The following is an 18,335-nucleotide window of genomic DNA, read 5'->3' on the forward strand; positions in this document are numbered from 1 at the left end:
GTACTAGTACTAGAAGTGTACTAGTGTATTAGAAGCCAAGCGCCCCTGCTGTTCTTCGTCCCATCACAGCAGTGTGAGAACGCGACCAGCTCCGCTCCATTTCGCGGGTGGACAGTCGATGTCGTCGTCTTCAGCTTGTACACCCCGAACCGCTTCGGGCTATAAGCTGCCAGTACATGGCGCGCCGCATCCCAAGCCTGTCGTGCAGCGTCCCGCCGCTTGGCGGCGGTTAGATTGCGCGGAAATATCGCCGGGACGCGAGATCAAGAGTTCGAAAGCCGTTTTTTTCCCCTCTTCCATCTCACTTCCATCTCTCGCGCTTTTTTTTTTCTTTTCGGCTCTCTCTCTCTTCTCTACCTTTTAAAGCACCAGCCACTCCTCCTTAATCTTAATCGGCGCTGCCCGTTTCTCCAGAGCAGGTTTTACAACACGGCGTGGGGAAGCGAGTACGGAAGGTATGCGAATCTACGCCAGAGACGATAAGGCGGCCGGATCCTTCCCGGAGCAGCACAGCATAAATTCTGCCCCCAGCGCGCTGCGCTGGCTGCCTGTCGAACATGGTGCTGTCGGGCCTGTCTAGAGGCAGTTTTTGCCGCAGATTACAAAATCTCCGGGGTTCCGCAACGCACGTTACGTTATGTCGCTCGCATTCTCGGGATTGAATGCGCCCTACTGCGAGAACTGCTGTCGCATGACCATTAGGGTCTTTTATTGAGCGCTACGACAGTGCGAAATCTGCTTAGACATTGGTATTCGTAGAAAGTCATTTTGAATGTGTGGCACCGCTCAAAGCTCTCCAACAGACAAAACGGAGTCTCTCGTCCCCTAGCAGCATAGCTTTAGCGCACTGTCTAAACTCACATTCATAGCAAGCTACAGCGAGGCCTCAAACAACATCCTTTTTTAACAATGCCGCGGTTAGTGACAACATCACCGGTTGAAATCCCAGGCGCAGCGGCTACAGCAATGCGGGCATTACTTGAAAAGTTGTCGCAGGACGTTTCCAGCGCGCATATCTCTGGGTCCGCCTCACGTCTTGAACCATGTTTGGGTCGCAAGAGAGCGAAATCTGAAGAGGCAGGTACATAGGATACGTCGTATCATTAGGCCGTTATCCTTGGTGAATCAGTGCCCGCAGCGAATCTGCTGATTATGATCCTCCACCTCTTTGTATTCTTGGCCAAGAACCTGTCTTCGTTTTCATTGCTAGCGAAAATTATCAGCAGCCTCTGTCCCGGCAAGTGCTTCCATATTGATCTGGCCATGAAAAGTCCCGTTACCAATTTTTGTCCGCTCATTTTTGGCGCTTTCATCTCGCCTCTTAAGCTCGTAACGCAATAGTAGCCCGGTGCAGGGGTTGAGTTCATCATACGACGGTGCGCTAAACTAACAACTGGTTTATTGAAAGTTTTGCCGTTATTTAAAAGCATGCGATGTGGTGGTGTACAGTAATTGCGAAATAGATTAAACAGGCTGTCCTCTTGGGCATGAACTCATGAGCCATCGGATTTCTCTTTCTTCATCATCAGTATGCAGTGCACGCTAAATTTGAATTCAAGATTGCCCCAACTAGCCCCTAAACAAGCCCTTGTCAACTTTATACCCTCGTCAACAAAAATGCTTCACTCGATCGACTTATGTTGCGCAATTGGCGCTGAGCGCGACCGCGGGCGACGCTGCGAAGCGCACCTCCGTGACGTTGGCTTGGGGATTCTCATATTTGTCGTCTGCTTCACTCGGGCTCGCTCTCCCTGCTGTTTCTTTGCGCTCGGTTGACGTCTGATGCTTGTCCGCAACAGATTTTGCGTGTGCGTAACTTTTTATCATAATAATAGACTTAAAATCGCATACACTACGTCAAGGCGTGAGTTAAAGTATAGTTTTGGATACCGCTACGGAAGAAACATTGATGGCGTCACCACATTTCTTGCGATGCCCGTCTTGTACGGAGCGCGAAGAGCCAGAGCTAGGCGTCAGTTTCGAACAAAGCAAACAGCCAGCTGCTAGTAACCGACAATCGCGAAAATACAAGACGAGCACAAATTCCAGGCCTTCGGGGCTGTCGGCTTTGGCAAGAGGCATTACGATTCCCGATAATCATATGTAAGGCAAAACAGTTTTTGCAACCCTGCCCAACGCTCTAAAGTATTGTATCACATCACTTTACGTTGTCATGGCATGAAAGTATGCCGACATGCACTATGGGCTGCAAAAACTTTAGGTTGTGTTCCAAATAACCCATCGTGTGTATAGGCGAGTGCTGGTTTTATACCAAGCTTCTAACAAAAATGGAGGTTTATTGAGCAAAACGAGTCACGTCTACGGTAAAGATACAGTAACACGGTTTGTTCAGATCTGGAGGGATATTTTGATACATTTGATACGAAAAGAGAGAACACCCGTGTGTTCGATATTTCGGCGCACGTTAAAGATCCCAAGAGTTCAAAATTAACCCAGAGCCCTCCACTACGGCGCACCTCATCGCCTGTGCAGCGTCGGCGCTTTAAACCGCATATCAATCAAATGTCTATGCAAGCGTCTCGTACGTCCGTCGGGGGCTCTCGTTTGGGCCTGTGCGCAAGGCGCAAAGCCGCTTTCACTTTGGGATTAGCATTCTCGGCAGACTGCCGCAAATAGAAAAAAAAGGCGGGAGAAACAGAGCGGGGGTGAGGAGGAAAGATAAAAATAGTAGCTATAGCCGCAGTGCATGGCGTGCGGAGACAGGTATTCACGCTGGCACTTTTCTTGACGGCCTTGGGCTTCTTGATTGCAAGCTCAGGGTCGGATAAGAAGCGCACGGCGAATAATGATCTTTCTTGCTCACTCTCAGATGAAATTTTCACCTTCTTTTCGAAAAGCTCCGCTGTGGGCCGGCACTGCGAAAACTAGGACGCCCGGTTTCCGCGCGCTGAGAAGTGCACGCTGCTGAGCGTTGTATACGTCTCCAGCCATTCAAATGCCAATGAAAGCTGAAATGTGTCAGGCGATAGAATAAAATAACACGCTTCTTTCCACTCCATTTTGCATAACAGGCCCAACAAAATCTTGAGACAAATGTCAGTTTGATTGATTGTAGGGTTTAACGCGCCGACGCAACGCAGGCGATGAGGCGCGCCGTAGTGGAGGGCTCCGGATTAATTTTGACCACCTGGGGATCTTTGACGTGCATCGAAATCTCGTACACACGGGCATTTTTGCTTTTCGCCTCCATCAGAAAAGCGGCCGCCGCGGCCGTGAATCGAACCCGCGACCTCGTGCTCAGCAGCGCAACGCCTTAGCCACAGAGCCAGCACGGCGGGTAAGACAAACATCATCATCATCAGCCTACTCAGGTCCACTGCAGGACGAAGGCCTCTCTCGTCTCTTGGTATGCACTCTGTTACCCTCATTGTCAACCGGTTGTCGGTTCGTCTCACTACATGGCCAGCTCAAGTCCATTCATTTTTCATTTGAACTTCTACTCTAGTTCTTTCTTTGATCCAGGTAGCTCCCTTCCTGTCCCGGCGTGTTACACCTAACGTTATTCGTTCCATGGCCCGTTGAGCCGACCTAAGTTTGCTGTCTAAAGTTGTTTAGTAAGGTGCCAAGTTTCAGCTCCATACGTCATAACCGGCAGTATGCTCTGGTTGTAGATTTCTCTCACAGAGGTAGCTTACTCTTCATTATTTGGCAGTGCTTGCGGAGTGCTCCCCAAGCCATACCTATTCTGCGCCGGAATTCTCTCTCCTACTAGAGGTCAGCACTAATCATCTGTCTGAGGTAGTTGTATTCTTTTACTTCTTCTAACGTTTCGTTTCATAAGCTGAAGAGAATGTTTTTGGAATGCTTATTCCCCAGTACTCTAGACTTATTCATGTTTACTTTTAGCCCCAGGGCCGTGCTTTCTGATTGTAGTTCCTCAAGCGTTGTTTGTAGGTGTTCTGCAGTCTGACTCAGCAAGACTATGTCGTCCGCGAACCTCACATGGCTCAAGTATTCCCCGTTTATCCTTAGTCCTATGTTTTGTCACTCAAGCTTTCTAAATACCCCCTCCAGACATGCTGTGAATAGTTTTGGCGAGATGGTATCTCCCTCTGTTACTCCCTTTCGGATCAGGAATTTATCGCTTTGCTTGTGGAAGGCTATCCTGCCCGTGCATTCCTTATATATGTCTTCTAGAAGTCTAATGTAGGTCTCCTCTATTCCAAGGTCTTTTAGTGCTTCTAGCACTCCTGCGGTGAGTACGGAATCAAACGCTTTCTCATAACCCATAAAAGCCATGTAAAGGGGTTTAGGGTGTTCTGTGGATTTTGCTATAACTTGATTAACGACATGAATGTGATCCATGGCTGAGTACCCTTTCCTAAACCCAGCCTCCTCTCTGGGTTGATGGTAATCTAGGCTGTCACCTATGCGACTAACGATAACTTTGGTAAACAGCTTGTCAACAACTGAGAGTAGGCTGATAGGTCTGTAATTCTTGAGGTCCTTGAGGTCCCCTTCTATTGAATCGGAATAATATTGGCGTTTTTAAATGCAGAGCATTTCTTAGCCTCGCCTCTTCCTGCGTCGGACGGCGTCCACAGCTCCGCGTCCGCAACAGGTGCGCCTCTCCTCCTTCCCTCCTCTCTCTCAACAGCAGCTGGCGCGCGCATGCGTCGTAGTCAGCCCGTTCGCTCCGTCGTGGTCTCGGCATAACAGGTGCGTGATAGCAGCGCGGTGGGGCGTGGAAGGGCGCGCGGTGCTTGCGCATGCGCGCTCTCCCCCCGTACTGCTCTCCCTCTACTGCGCGCGCTGCAAATATAAAGCGGCTACCGGTCGCTCGTGCTTCAGTCACTGCGTTTCTCCTTCCTTCCTTGGTTGACGCTCGCTCCACCCTAACGCGACTTTCCTCTCCTCTCTCTACCACAAACCAACACCAACGCAACTATGACCCAACTACCCATCCAACGCGACTTTACGCGTCGTTAACGGCCCCCAATGCTCTGCATTTACTCGTGTTCCCCTCGCGGGAGGCGCGGGAATTTTTTTTTTTTCAGGCTATGGGTTCTTTTAGAGTCTTTAAGCATTCCGAAAATAGTATAGCAAGCTTTTCCACTACAATTCCACTGCGGAACCACCTGGCTAGGCTGGGTGAAATGGCTGCTTCGCCTGCGTTTGATCGTTTGGCGCCGGCGGGTACGTCTGTGCGTGTACTTCAGCGCAAGCGAGCCACGTGACCAGGCGAGAGCATAACGGCTGCTTCGCCGGCGCTTGGTCCCTCAGTCTTGCCGTTCGATGGCGCGCCGACTGAGCCGCCTGTGCTTGCCCTTCAGCCCGTGCGAAAGGATGTATCCACTCGTCCAGTAGATACAGCTAGACGGCAAGCTGCGAAATCTCAAGCAAAGGCAAACTTTCACGAAGCACGGCATGTATGGTCTTTGCTTGCGCTCGTGATAACTACCTAGGTTGGAAAGTGTTAAACGCGGGCCATTTTTTTACTGCGTGGGCTGTGACGTAGGCGATCGTATCGGGATAACGCGAGGCTTCCGCGGGAATGCCGCCGGCGACAGCAGCTGCCGCAGCGACTCGGCGCGCGCTCAGCTCCCATAGGCTGCAGCGACACGTCTCATAATGCGCGCACCACGAAATAAAGCGCTAAGAAATATGCTGCTCTGGTGCGACCAATATTTTCTTAGCCTGCTCGCGTGTTTCTGGAAAGGGCTGTGCGCCAAGGCAAAGTCACGTGCCATTGCAGTTTGTGAAGGTGGATGACCGGCTGAGCTGTACACACCGCGACACAGAAGGGACACAGAAGTTTTGAACAAAGGTACCGACTTAATTATAGAACCGTCTTGGCAGCCGATTTCCATTTATTTTTGCTGGGAAAGCCTCTACAAAACAAGAGCTAAAGCCGCTTTCTGTAACCGCGCACTCCCTCCGAAGACGGCCATGCATTAGCAGCATACAAGAATGATGTAACGTTTACAACTTCACTAATTACGACAATTAAATGTTACGCGGAGTAATGATAAAGTGGTCTTAGCGGTCAATTCCCATAGAGTTGTATTGGGGTATGTTTTTATAGCCCGAGAGTTACAGCCGCCTTTTATTGAGCATTGGCGAGATAAAGTTGGCTCTGCCACAAGGTTGCGCGTGCACATGAAAAAAGAGCGCGCCCCAACCCCCCTTCCCAACTAGTCTTCGCGCCACCCCATTTAATAAATGTTTGCAAATATTATGCAACGCATTCAATGGTGCGTGCATAAGAAATAAAACAACACATGGTAGCGAGGTTAGCACATACGAAAAAAGCGCGCCTTCACCCATGGTTTTAGTCCGCCTTTAGCTTCTGTCGAGGGAGTCTAGCAGCTGCATCGATAGAGGTTCTACGACAAGTAACAGCAGCGAGTATGATGCCATGGTGCAGCAGAGAAGAGGACCCGATGCGGGACGTCAGCAAGCGCCCTGTGTAGGTCGGCGCCCGCTGTGTTGAGCTGGTTGAGCCGCCTCCTTTACTTTCCCCGGCCACCACTGACGGGATCTCAGAGCACGGTTGCTTGTGCATATAGGCAAGTGCCGGGGCCTCCGCGATCGGAGTTTGAGAAACGTTGTACACCCGCCTTGGGGATCAGTGACTAAGGCGTTGTGCTGCTGAATCCAATGACGCTGGTTCGATCCCGGGCTGCTTTTCTGATAGAAGCGAAAAGCGGAACCGGCCGTGTGCCGAGGTTTCGGTGCACGGCAAAGGCGCACCAGGTCAGAATTAATCCCTCACTACCGACTCCGCCCCTGTACCCCAGGTGCGCACACACTTCGGATACTTGGCGTGCCGTTCATGGCCGACGGCTCTAGGGCCGCCCTGCTCCCGCAACTACATCTCACAATCACCCAGCTAACTTGGCACCTCAGAGAATCAGACACTTGCCGCCCTCGTGCACGCTCTTCTGCATGGTCGCCCAACACATAAGGCACCCCCGGCGCAACGTCCACATAAAGCCCAAGAAACACTTCAAACTACACGCGCCCATCCGGGAATCACACAGAATCGCTCTCCATACACGCTCCAACAAGCCCCCGTAGGTCGTATTCACCACAGATCCCTGGAATGAGCAACTGAACTCCCCGAGTGTGCAAATTCGGCGAATGACAGCGCCGCGCATGCGTCTGGGCTAAAACTTGAAAATGAATGAATGTGCGCCGGGACCATAGGTCGGCGTACTCACTCGTGAGTACACTCATTTGTACTCATTTGTACTCAAACTCACGAGTGAGTACGATGATGAGTGATCACACACCCAGAAAAAAATAGTGAGTACGATGACGAGTGAGTATAGGGGTAAGTCCACTACTCGTGAGTACAGTACTCATGAGTACACTACTCATGAGTATGAGTACTCATGAGTACAGTATTCATGAGTATGAGTACTCATGAGTATGAGTACTAATGAGTATGAGTACTCATGAGTACACAGCACTCATGAGTACACATCACTCATGAGTACACAGCACTCATGAGTACAATACTCATGAATACTGTTGTTGCGAGTGCTTGCACTCTTGAGTATATGCACTCCTGAGTACAGTAGTGAAAACAGTAGTGCAAACAAGAAAACGGACGACAAAAGCTGCCACCCGAAGACACGCAGAAAAACGCAGTTTACGGCCACGGCTGCACCGACAACCCCCGAGCTCCCCTGAGCCCGACCCGGCCTGAGAACAAGAGGAGACACCAGACGCAACGCGAGTGCTTACGTTCCGTTTTGCTTTGCCACATGTACTTGCCTTCGCGCAGTAAGTCGCCCAACGACACTGCACCGCGTCAGACGTTTTCTTCCTCTGTCCTGATTTATATGTAACCTGTGTTTTTCTAATCAATTAAACAATTTATTTTTTCTACTTAGTATTTCATTCGAGCTACGACCTAGCTAACAGTGAAGATAAGTTGATTATTCGTGAGTAATACAAATTGAGTACTCATGAGTGCAGAATGAGTAGTACTCATGAGTGCAGAATGAGTAGTACTCATGAGTGAAAAATGAGTAGTACTCATGAGTACAGATTGAGTACTCATGAGTACAGATTGAGTACTCATGAGTACAGAGTGAGTACTCATGAGTACAGATTCAGTACTCATGAGTACAGATTGAGTATGAATACTCGTGAGGACAAATGAGTTTGAGTACAAGTGAGTACGATTACAAATGAGTATTTGATGAGTGAGTACGAGTGATTTTGTGAACAGACGAACTTTTTGAGTCTGAGTTTGATTGAGTACAGCGTGAATGAAAAAAATTGCGATTGATTTTGAGTGAGTTCTTTCTGTTTTGCCGACCTATGGCCGGGACAACACGTAGCATGACGTTGGCATGACGTTTTTCATTGCGCAATGTCCCAGCGCAGATGCTCGTTTTCAGTCAAATTGAATGCTGGGCCTCGTCATTCGCCGAGTTTGCTCAGCCGGCCACTTCGATTGGTCATACCGGAGCGTAGCGATGAAGACGCCCTACGTAGAGTGTATGCCACCCTGCCTTTTACTCCTACTTGCAACCCCCCGGTTACGCTCGGCCTTCACCGGACGCTAGCGAAACTGTTCGAAGCACCGCAACTCAGTCAGCTTTCACCCTAAGGGCTGAACAGTCCTCCACAGTTAGGCAGCCCCCTCCCTAGATCCGTCAACGCCCCGCAACGTATGCCCCGCCACATGTTCGCTCATGCAGCCCGTCTCTCCCACGCACCAGACACGCGGGCAGAAGACCAGCCCAAGTACGCCTCCTCCAGGAGAAATGCACCAGTAATGCAGGTACACGGATGCCGCGGCCTACCGGCTCACGCACCCGCCGTCCTCGGATCCCACGGAACACTCCGAACATCCGCCCCGCTCGCTCGTGCCACTGCCGCTCCGGGCGGTTGCAGTGACGGTTCTAACTGTCAGCAAGCACGCCGCAATTAACTGGCCGGCCGCCTTTCTAGTGCGCTGTTTATTCTGCGGCTGACTGCGGAACACCTTTTTTACCGTTAGTCCTCCTAGATGGCGCCACCATACCGTGCATGACCGCTGTACTCCCTTGCTTTGTTTCTAACCGTATCTGTGCAAAGTGGCACCGTACATTCCCCGAACACTACAGATGCCACCGTGTTGGACACCTGCAACGCCACTGCCCCAATGAGGGCGTGTGCAAGACCTGCGGAAGGACCCACGGCAGAGGGTGCTTGTGTGCCCTCAGCTAGAATGACCTCCACGAAATATACCACAAGGCAGACTTGCCGCGAACTGCAACGGAACAACAATATTGATGTCAAGGTCCTCTGGGCAGCCGGACACTCTGGCAACACGTGCAATGAGACTGTGCACAAGCTGGCCAGTGAGGCCCACTCTTCCCACCATTCGCAGCTTGAGATCACTCCTCTCAAAGCCCCGAGTCATAGCCCTGAAGAAAAGCGAAGCAGGAACAAGCTTCAAAGGTCCAAAGAGCTCCTGACCCACGTACCACCCCTTGAGGATCCCCTACCTAGGGGTCTTCCCCGGGGCGCCCAAGAGTTCGCGGTGAAAGCACGAAGTGGCTTTGCCGTCACGGAGGACGTGGTGGCAAGGTGGAACCACGCACAGAAGTACTCCAAGCAGCCGAACCCGCCACCTTTCTCGCCGCCCCGGTGTAGCGTGTGCTTGGCCGCCCAGCCGGCCAACATGCGTCACCTGGTGTGGGACTGTGAAGGACTGACGGACGCACGTGACAAACATCGCCCGTCATCCGCATCTACATACGAGGACTGGATCCGGCCAACACGCGATCACCAGAGAATTCTACTCTCACTGTGGGCGTTTGCGTGTGAAGCTTCCATAGTGCGACGCGCGTAACCCCCTTCCCTTTTCCCCCTCCCACCGCAACAGGCCTAGTGCCGTCTTATTCATAATAAATTTTACAACACTCAGCTTATTTTTGTTGCGGTTGGAAGTCATCGTTGCGTGAAACATTGAGCATGCTAGACAAACAGGGTCACGTAAGACAATAAGACAATGTCGTTTCCGCCAATAGGCCTGTGTCCTGCGAGACAACCCCAAAGTGCCAGACTGCTGCGCAGCTATAACAAGTATATTGTGCGCGCAGTACCAACAGTACGCACAGGTACTTCTATGTTTACGTGTACTTCCGTAACGTACCCCACCATTCTGACTGCTATAAAATGAATATGCATTACATTTAAGTGAGAATAGCTCGTTCTGCAAGCTCATAAGCACTGCCTAACTTGCGTTTGCTTTTGCCGGTCTCAGCCAATCGCACAGCTGTGCATATTACATCATAGGTCCTAGAGCGGGAAATGAGCCAGTGAGCCGCATGGCCATGCCTTCTCGTAATTACATAACTTATCTGGGCGAAGTTATATTAAAAGTGGTTTCAGTACGATTTTAACGAGGGAATCTTTCGAACGAACCAAACTTGTGTTTTGTCTGCACGGCCTCTTCAAAGACGATAGTCTTTCTCGGGCTACTTAAACGCAACAGTTTTGGTCTGTCTGTATTCCTGTTCCTAGATTCAGCCGCTCGTCCAAAAGTTAAAAGAATTTAACAACGAGACGTTCTATAGGCAGAACATTTCCAAATAAATAAATCTGGTGGTAGTGTACCTAATTGTCAACATTGTTGACAAAAAAAAAAAAAACGAGACACATATGAGGCCGAACATCAGTGCATAAGTGATCTTTGCAGTGTTCTTTTATAATTGATGGATTGATTGAGGTTTAACGCGCCGACGCTACACAGGCGATGGCGATGAAGCGCGCCGTAGTGCAGGGCTCCGGATTAATTTTGACCGCCTGGGGTCTTTAACGTGCGGCGAAATCTCGAACACACAGGCGTTTTTGAGAGAGAAAGAGAGAGAGAGAGAGAGAGAGAGAGGGCACCGACCAAGTAATGAAAAAGAAAAACTTAAAAAACGTTTCGGCTCTCGCACAGGAGCCTTGTTAACAAACAGTAACACATTATGATTCATTGTGAACAAGGCTCTCGTGCGGGAGCCGAAACGTTTTTTAAGTTTTTCTTTTTCGTTACTTGGTCGGTGCCCTCATTCTCTTTCAAATGTACCCTTCCGGCCAGACGGTTGTCCGTCAAACACTTGACTTCACAGGCGTTTTTGCTTTTCGCCTCCATCAGAAAAGCGGCCGCCGCGGCCGGTAATCGAACCCGCGTCCTTGGGGCAGTGTTTTCTCAATTAAAATACACGGCTGGTTGGTTTTGCGATAGTCCTCCCCCCCCCCCCCCCCCCCCCCCCCGCAAATACAACATGGCTCAAGCCCTGCTCGCGGCATTCCAAGAAGTCCAACAGGAACATGATTTCAGTAGATGGAGCGAGCAGTCGAACGCGGGAAAATTGAATTGCCTTCAGCAAATTTCCTCCGTGTTTATCGTGGGAGGAGCGAGACGGGAGGGGTACAGCGCGAAAGGTGGGCGGGGGAGAGGACTTGGCAGAGGCGGCAGAGGCCTGTCTTTTGACAACACTTGTTGCCAAGTGAGCAAATAAGGGGCCACTTTTTAAATTTTTACTCGGTTACAGTAAACGTTTTACTCACTCATTCACTTCACTACCGCGCCTGAAAGCGCCCCAAACATCAAAAACGTTGCCCCCGGTCACCAACGGCGCAGCGACGGAGCTGACGCCACGTGGCGGTGCGAGCGTTAGCTTTCGTTTCGGAGTGTTTGGCTAAGGGTACGCACGCCCTCGTTTACGCAGACAGCGTATCTGCACTGAATGCACTTTTAATGTTTTTCAGCCGCCAAATGCCTTCCAAACCAAAGCGAAGTGCAACCCCCTCTTTCCACGAATATACAGAACGAGCTCGCCTACCCACACTCCATCAGGCGTCAACCCATCATTCCTGTCAAGTAGTAGTGGCACTGCTCTCCGACGGCCCTACTTGATCTCCCTAAAACCCCGCCCTACCCGTTCTCCTCTCCTCCTCTCCCCCCCCCCCTCCCTTTCAGCCGCATACACAGGCGCTTCCGTCACACTAGAGGCATCTAGCAGACACCCGACCACCGCCGTTAGCCGGACCGTATGCCACTACAAACTCGGGAAGACACAAAAAGGTGGCTCGGACGTAGGCCAACTCTTTCAGGAAAAGTAAGCTTACGCTGTCTCAACTGGGTGGTATCTCTTTATTATCGTCACTTGTAATTCTGCTCAAGGTAGGCAAATGTCTTCTCGAGCTCCTCCAGTACCTCCTGCCAATAAAATAAAATAAAATCAGACGATCGCCCCAAGATGATGCGAACTACAGCTACGGCTGCTGCCGCACAGCTATGAGACTTCTACCTCCTACCTTCAAAAGGAGAAAAAAAAAAGTGTTCGCACGTGCCGTGTCTCCATGGGGGTATTGCCTTTGGACCGATGGCGATATTCCGTTCCAGGACAGGTACAAGCCCAGACCTTCCTGTGCGACGCCCCCACCCCCTCTAAACCGACCCAAAAGACACCAAAGCACTTTTATTTATGAAAGGAAAGTGCAGAATTGAGCTCAGAGAACATCTAACAATTAAAAAAAGATCACGGGATTAAGGAAAAAAAATATTGGCACTGCGAACCCAGGGCGTCCGCTCTAAAACCCACAATGCACCCCTAAGCTACTGGGGAAGAGCAACGGGAACGGGAGTGTTCCAGGCGAAGAAGTGGAAGGCGCAGTGTGCTCACAGGAAGTTCCGGGCTTGTACCCCCAAGGGATGGGAACCTCGCGGAGAAATGTGCGGGCACATGTTTGGCCAATCCCCGCTCGGATGGGCGTCATGTAGCACGCGACCGTGGGCATGACTTTAGAGAAGCAACGGCATGCATTTTTCATGGTCTTGCATCAACTGCGCCGAAATCTATAAACATAATGGTCAACTTCATTTCGCCTTCCCGGGCCTTAGAACAACCCACGAAACTTGAGTACAAAACCCAAAACTAAAAACTGTTACCAGCGTGAGCTCGTGGCCAAGTGGTTTGAACTCCCGTCTGAGACACCAGGGGTATGGCTTAAATCTGCAACTTTGCAAAGTCAGCGCATGCCCGCGGGAACGACCAACTGACACACACACACACGCACACCCGCGACAGACATTTGCCGCAAAAAAAGTAGCCCCTATTACAGCACCATACATAAGGATCCATTGATCGCTGTTTCTGTGAAAACCAGGGTGACCGGCCAGTCAGGTCAAGTACAAGGCGATCAACATACGCGAAGTCATACGCGAAGTCAACGAGCCACACCATTGCCCCGGACAACAACACAGAGCCGAAGCACTTCCGCGATAGCGCATACAAAGAGCAGCCTTACACAAAGGCTAGCGTTAATAAATTCATGGCGCAAAAATTACGGGGGTGCTTTGAATTTTTTAAGACCGTGAAGACGAAAGCCTAGTTGGAGGCTCTGCTGGTTTGGTGTTGAACACGATGTCGAACTTCGCGACAGCAACCGTCACCAACTGACCCTGGCCAGCGCACTCCGAATCTCGTTCCGTTCGGGCTGAGCCTCCTGTTCTCCCAGGCGCTACTTTCCCCTCTCGTCAAGGCGGCTCGCGTTGCACGTGCGGCAGAGGGCTGACCCCTTCCAGCGCCGTTTCCCTTTCCCGGTGCGCACTGCGTCGCCCTTCCTCAAAGCCGACACTCCTCCCGCATTGGTTTCCCTTTCTCGGTGCGCGATCCCCGGCGCACTCTCACCACTTGAACTTTCTTGCGACACGATTTTCTGTACCTCACAACGCGCATGCTTGAAACGTAGATCTGCAGTTCTGTGAGGCGGAAATTCCGCATGGTGGATACAGTAATGGCGAATGCCAGTTACGTCGTTTCCTCACGTGAACGCCGCTGATGATGTTTGCACGAATGCGTAACCGCCCGAGTCGCGGAGGGAAAGCGAATAAGGGCTCCGGGAAGGCGGGGCCGAGTGCGCAGCCAGGGAAGACGATATTGGAGCGAGCTACTGCGCCTGTTCACACCTCGAACCTCTCTCGACCGAACGATAAGAAAAACGGGCCAAACAAAAATTAAAGCCGTTCCACTCAATGTGAAAGCTGTCGGAAGTGCAGAGCAGTGGTTCGCCATAATGGGCTGTAGCGCCGTTATCGGCCTACTGCTACCACCCCATGCGATTCAAATTTCCCGCCTGCGCAGTGCTCGCGCGCCCCCTGCCTGAAACTGCGAAAGCGGGAGTTGAGTTCTCTTTGTGCTTTTCTGCCCGCACGTGCCGGCGTTGCAAGGCCACATTTTGAGTTTACTATCGTAAATTTAGTGTTTGGGGAGTTGGTGGTAGTGAATGCGTTGTATCATCAGCTTCTTGACGTAGTTTGAATGAGTCAAGGCTATATAAGGCACGTTCGTAACCATCCGTTCTGTATCGGCTTTGTGGCTCAGTTGGTAGAGTACCGTGGACCTTGCGTTCCGCCCGCAGAGTCGTAGGATCGAAACCTGGCGCCGGCAAGTATTATTTTTTTATATAGTGTAGGGGGAGCGATGCGGACGCGGACTACAGCCAACGCGGGTGACATCGTGAGTTACTGAAATGCTCTGCATTTAAAAGACGTTTTACAAAGGTTAAACGATAGGCATACGTACGTCAGCTTTGCCAGAGCTCTCGGCGAGCTCGGCGAGTTCAGCTTGCAGGCACTCCAGGGTGCTCAACTTGGGAGCCTCGCTGGCTTCACCTCCTGGAATCTGAGTGCAAAGGAGTGTGAACGAAAGATTGCGCGTTGCACAAGGGCTAGTGGTATTTCTAAAACGAGGTGGTGCTAGAACCCCATTTATTTCAAGTAAGAGGAAGGGAAACGAAAAATAACATGACGTTCATCCGTCCCTCCATATTATTTTGCCCCCCCCCCCCCCCAAATGCGGAAAATGGTTAAACACCGACGACATGTGTCTGCCAACGATGAATTGGTTTACATACGGGTGCGTCCACTTGGGGATTTACAACCGCCACGTGTTCCACGCTCTCATCGAGTTCGCTGCTGCTGCTGATCTCGATCGCCGTGTCTGGTGTTGCGCACCTTTGAACCTGCATGTAGTGAAACAAAAGCCCGCGAGTTGCAAAGGCCCCGCGTAGTAGTGCAAGACCTGGTAGCGCAACACGACGAGCAGCCGCTGCCGCCGCGATTTTCGCTCGCAGGTGCAAGCCCACGGTCCTGACGTCCGCTGGCTACGAAGCAGGCGACATTGCGACGCGTTGACTAAGCTCCCTAGAAATGCTGCATACAATTACCCATGCGGTTCTTTATATCGCCACGCAATGACCGCAATGACCACAGCGACGCGGCCCAAGTCGAAAACAGCGGGCTATGCATACGACACCACGTCTGGACGCAGATATGCTGCTGGAGCCCGCGACACTGCTCGCAAAAAAAAAAAAAAATATCGCTTCATGTGGTTACAGCATAAATTCTGCTGACGATACGCACAGCGGCATTTGGAGGCCCGACCAGTTCGGCGTGGATATCTCCCGCGTCGTTGCTGTTTTGGGACGCCATATTCGTTTCGTACACTGGAATCTGCATCGATTTTGTAAAATGCTAACGGAATCACGTTAGTCAGGCGCGTTACGCTACTGTTCTCAGCGCATTCTTTCATACGCAGTAAATCTCCATTCAGAGTCACCGAACTGAATATTAACGGAGACACGTTCACCAGACCGATGTTTCAGAGGGGCTAGCTAGAACTCAGCTCGAGCGAAGCAGGAGAAACGGCGCGGATGTTGCCCTCTCCTCTACACCAATGTCGAAAGAAGTTTTGAGGCATAGGGTGAAACAGTAACACATTATGCTTATACTGGGACGCCTACGCACAACAGCTCCAGCATGGCACTGCGCAAATTGGGCGCGTTCAGCTGACGCAAGACTTACGTTGCCGGGCGCGGAAGCCATGATGTCCGTTGTCATCGCATTAATCGCATCACGTGAAGTCCCGTTAAAAGAGGAAAGTGTGATTAGCGGCGCCTGCGAGCCGCTTTGAGGCCGCCTATGGGGATCCGCGAGGTGGCGCGCGCGGTCGTTTACACGTTGCCCGGCGAGGCGCGCGCGAAATCGTCTGCTATCGCCTGCTATGCGGTTGCTGCTTCGACCAGTGAGAAATAGCGCTTGTTTTTTGTGGTGTAGCTAGCGTAAATGCGCATTATCTTCACGAAAGCAGAGACAGTTTTGTGCCGGGCTGCACCACGGGGTCTTGCATAAAGAAATCGTCGTTGTCGAATTTTCTGACGGACCCATTTGTATTGGCGCAGTGTCGAAGAGCAATCAATCCCTCGTGCTGACAAGCAGCTCAAGGGAAACTCCGCTGTGTGCGAGCTACACTTCGACAAAAGGTAATTTCCCGGCACTCTGAACACACCGGGAACGGAGAAGTTATATTAGTCGACAGGGCCAGGCCAGGCCTATGTTGCTCCCGAAAGCTGTGCCCACGGAGTTCCTTAACCTTCTAACGTACAGGTGTTGTCAGAAGTAATTGGAGCGCGGGAGCTGTGGCCAAACGAAAGGAGCAGAACACGCATGCGTGCCTGCCGACGGAGATAGCCCTTCTTTGTACTTCTCAATCCACTCTTTTAAGCACGGCTTCGGGCAGTATTCGCAGCATACTGGTCTCAGTGATGGCGCTGATAGCAGAGGTGGTATCTGGCAGCGTCGCTAACACACTTTCAGCGCACGCGAGCTGCTGGAGAAGCGTCGCAATCACGGGGATCTAAAGTGCAATTTTCCTTTTCGAATATTTTTAGGTGGTTCTGCTATCAGCGCCATCACCGAGACCAGTATGCCGCGAATAATGCTCAAAGCTGCGTTCAAAGAAGTGGGTTCAGAAGTGTGGAGGGGCTATCACTGCTATCACCGTCGGCAGTCGCGCACGCGTGTGCTGCTCCTTTCTTTTGCCACCGGTGCAGCTCCATGGCGCTCCTGTGCGGTTCGGCCACAGCTCCCGTGCTCCAATAACTTCTGACAGCTCCTGTACCTGTCAAAACACTGGACTGCCCTGGATTGGAACAAACTTTATTTGTGCCTGAAGTTGGGCGCTCGTGCGCTAAGACAAGGGCTTACGTTGTCTTCCGGCCGGGTTGCCGTTTTTCGGCATGGGTCCCTGCTCGCCGTTGCCGGCTCGCTGGGTCCCTGCCTTTCGAGCGCTTTGAGGACCTGCTGGATGGCCCAGAGCTGTTGGTCTTGGTCGTGGCTCTTCGCGGCTTCCTCGAGCCGGGACGCGATCGTTCTTGATCTTGCTTCCTCTGGGTGTTATACAGTCCCACAAGATGTTCGTTTGGTCTGCCGTCTTCCTCCGGCAGACCTTGCACTTGTCGGTCGGGTATGTCTCAGGGTACATGCGATGCATCAGTCCCGGGCTCGGTGGCGATCCCGTTTGTAGCGTACCGCCTCCGTTCGACTCAGCCTTGGGGATGGGGAGGGGGAGTCCTGCGAGCCGGGCGCTAGGCCTTTAGTCCGTCATGCGGTCCTTGGCTCCGAACCACGTCGGACGGTCGGTCGCCGGGGCGCGGTTCGTTAGCGCTCGCGCCGCTGCGTGTGCCGTCTCGTTGTGGTTGTCGTTGCGCCCCGACCCGTCGACCGCGTGCGCTGGGAACCACTTGATTCGCACTTTTCTGTCTTGCAGTTTGGCCGCGCGCAATACGCGCTCGTCCTCCCTGCAGATTTGGCCTTTGGCGAAGTTTCGCACCGCCTGTCTCGAGCACGAAGCGTCAAGCGAGAAACACACCCGCGGCCCCAGCCAGCCAGAAGAGCGCTTAGGATGTGACCTACCTGCGAGGGTAGAGTTTGAAGAGCCCTTGTGCTGAGTTTCGACCGAGAACTTGACCCTACCTTAGGCTGCACGGGGAAAGCACGCGCTGAGTTTTTCGCCCCTGACTGTGTCTTACAGCGTGTGTAGCACTGCGCACAGTAAGCACATGCTGTTATCGGACAAGTTAGTTCTGCTTTCAGTGGGGTGGGCTGTGTCACACGCTCAGTGGGGCTCTTCGATTTACAGTCTCGGACTCACCGCGTACTCCCCGAGAAGTAGTCCGGCATGCTATTTTCCCATGTATGCCTAAAGCTTCGCGGAATCCTCGGACTACCCGCGGATTATCCGCGGTGAGTCCGAGACTGTAAATCGAAGAGCCCCAGTGTTCGTCAAAGGGCGGCGGCAACAAGATGTCGCACGTGCCGATACTGCGTTGCTACTCGGAAGAGTTGATGCCATTGTTCTAGTGCTGACACTGTCCACGGATTTTCATTAGTTACGGGTAATAACGAGGTTTTGCTCGCAGACACCGCCATATCGAGCGAGAAGTGTTAGGGTGTCCCCACTGAAGGCAAGCCGTGCGTTGCGTGCAAGCATTTGTGGAAAACTCTTCTGAACCAAAGATCCAGAAAACGCCGC

At 51.8% G+C, this 18,335-nt stretch overlaps 1 protein-coding gene across 1 annotated transcript; it reads right to left on the reverse strand.

The window, feature by feature from the left end:
* Positions 1–12,085: 12,085 nt before the first annotated feature.
* LOC144151970 (uncharacterized) lies at positions 12,086–15,952 on the reverse strand. The gene is made up of 5 exons (XM_077683157.1): positions 15,827–15,952; positions 15,386–15,475; positions 14,878–14,985; positions 14,547–14,645; positions 12,086–12,178 (listed from the first exon to the last, which is right to left on the reverse strand). The coding sequence occupies exons 1-5, from the start codon at positions 15,860–15,862 to the stop codon at positions 12,122–12,124; spliced, it is 390 nt and encodes a 129-aa protein (XP_077539283.1). The 5' UTR covers positions 15,863–15,952; the 3' UTR covers positions 12,086–12,121.
* Positions 15,953–18,335: the final 2,383 nt, after the last annotated feature.

Source organism: Haemaphysalis longicornis, unplaced genomic scaffold (assembly GCF_048455015.1).
Source record: "Haemaphysalis longicornis isolate Haplotype H1 unplaced genomic scaffold, Haemaphysalis longicornis Haplotype H1 scaffold_9, whole genome shotgun sequence".
NCBI lineage: Eukaryota > Metazoa > Arthropoda > Arachnida > Ixodida > Ixodidae > Haemaphysalis > Haemaphysalis longicornis.

Excerpts from the sequence above, each read along its gene's own strand:
- LOC144151970 (XM_077683157.1), bottom strand. The coding sequence starts at position 15,862 with ATGACAACGGACATCATGGCTTCCGCGCCCGGCAAC. Across the intron at positions 14,646-14,877 it reads ATCCCCAAGTGGACGCACCC|ATTCCAGGAGGTGAAGCCAG; the intron begins GTATGTAAACCA and ends CTTTGCACTCAG. Across the intron at positions 12,179-14,546 it reads AGAGCTCTGGCAAAGCTGAC|GAGGTACTGGAGGAGCTCGA; the intron begins GTACGTATGCCT and ends TTTTATTGGCAG.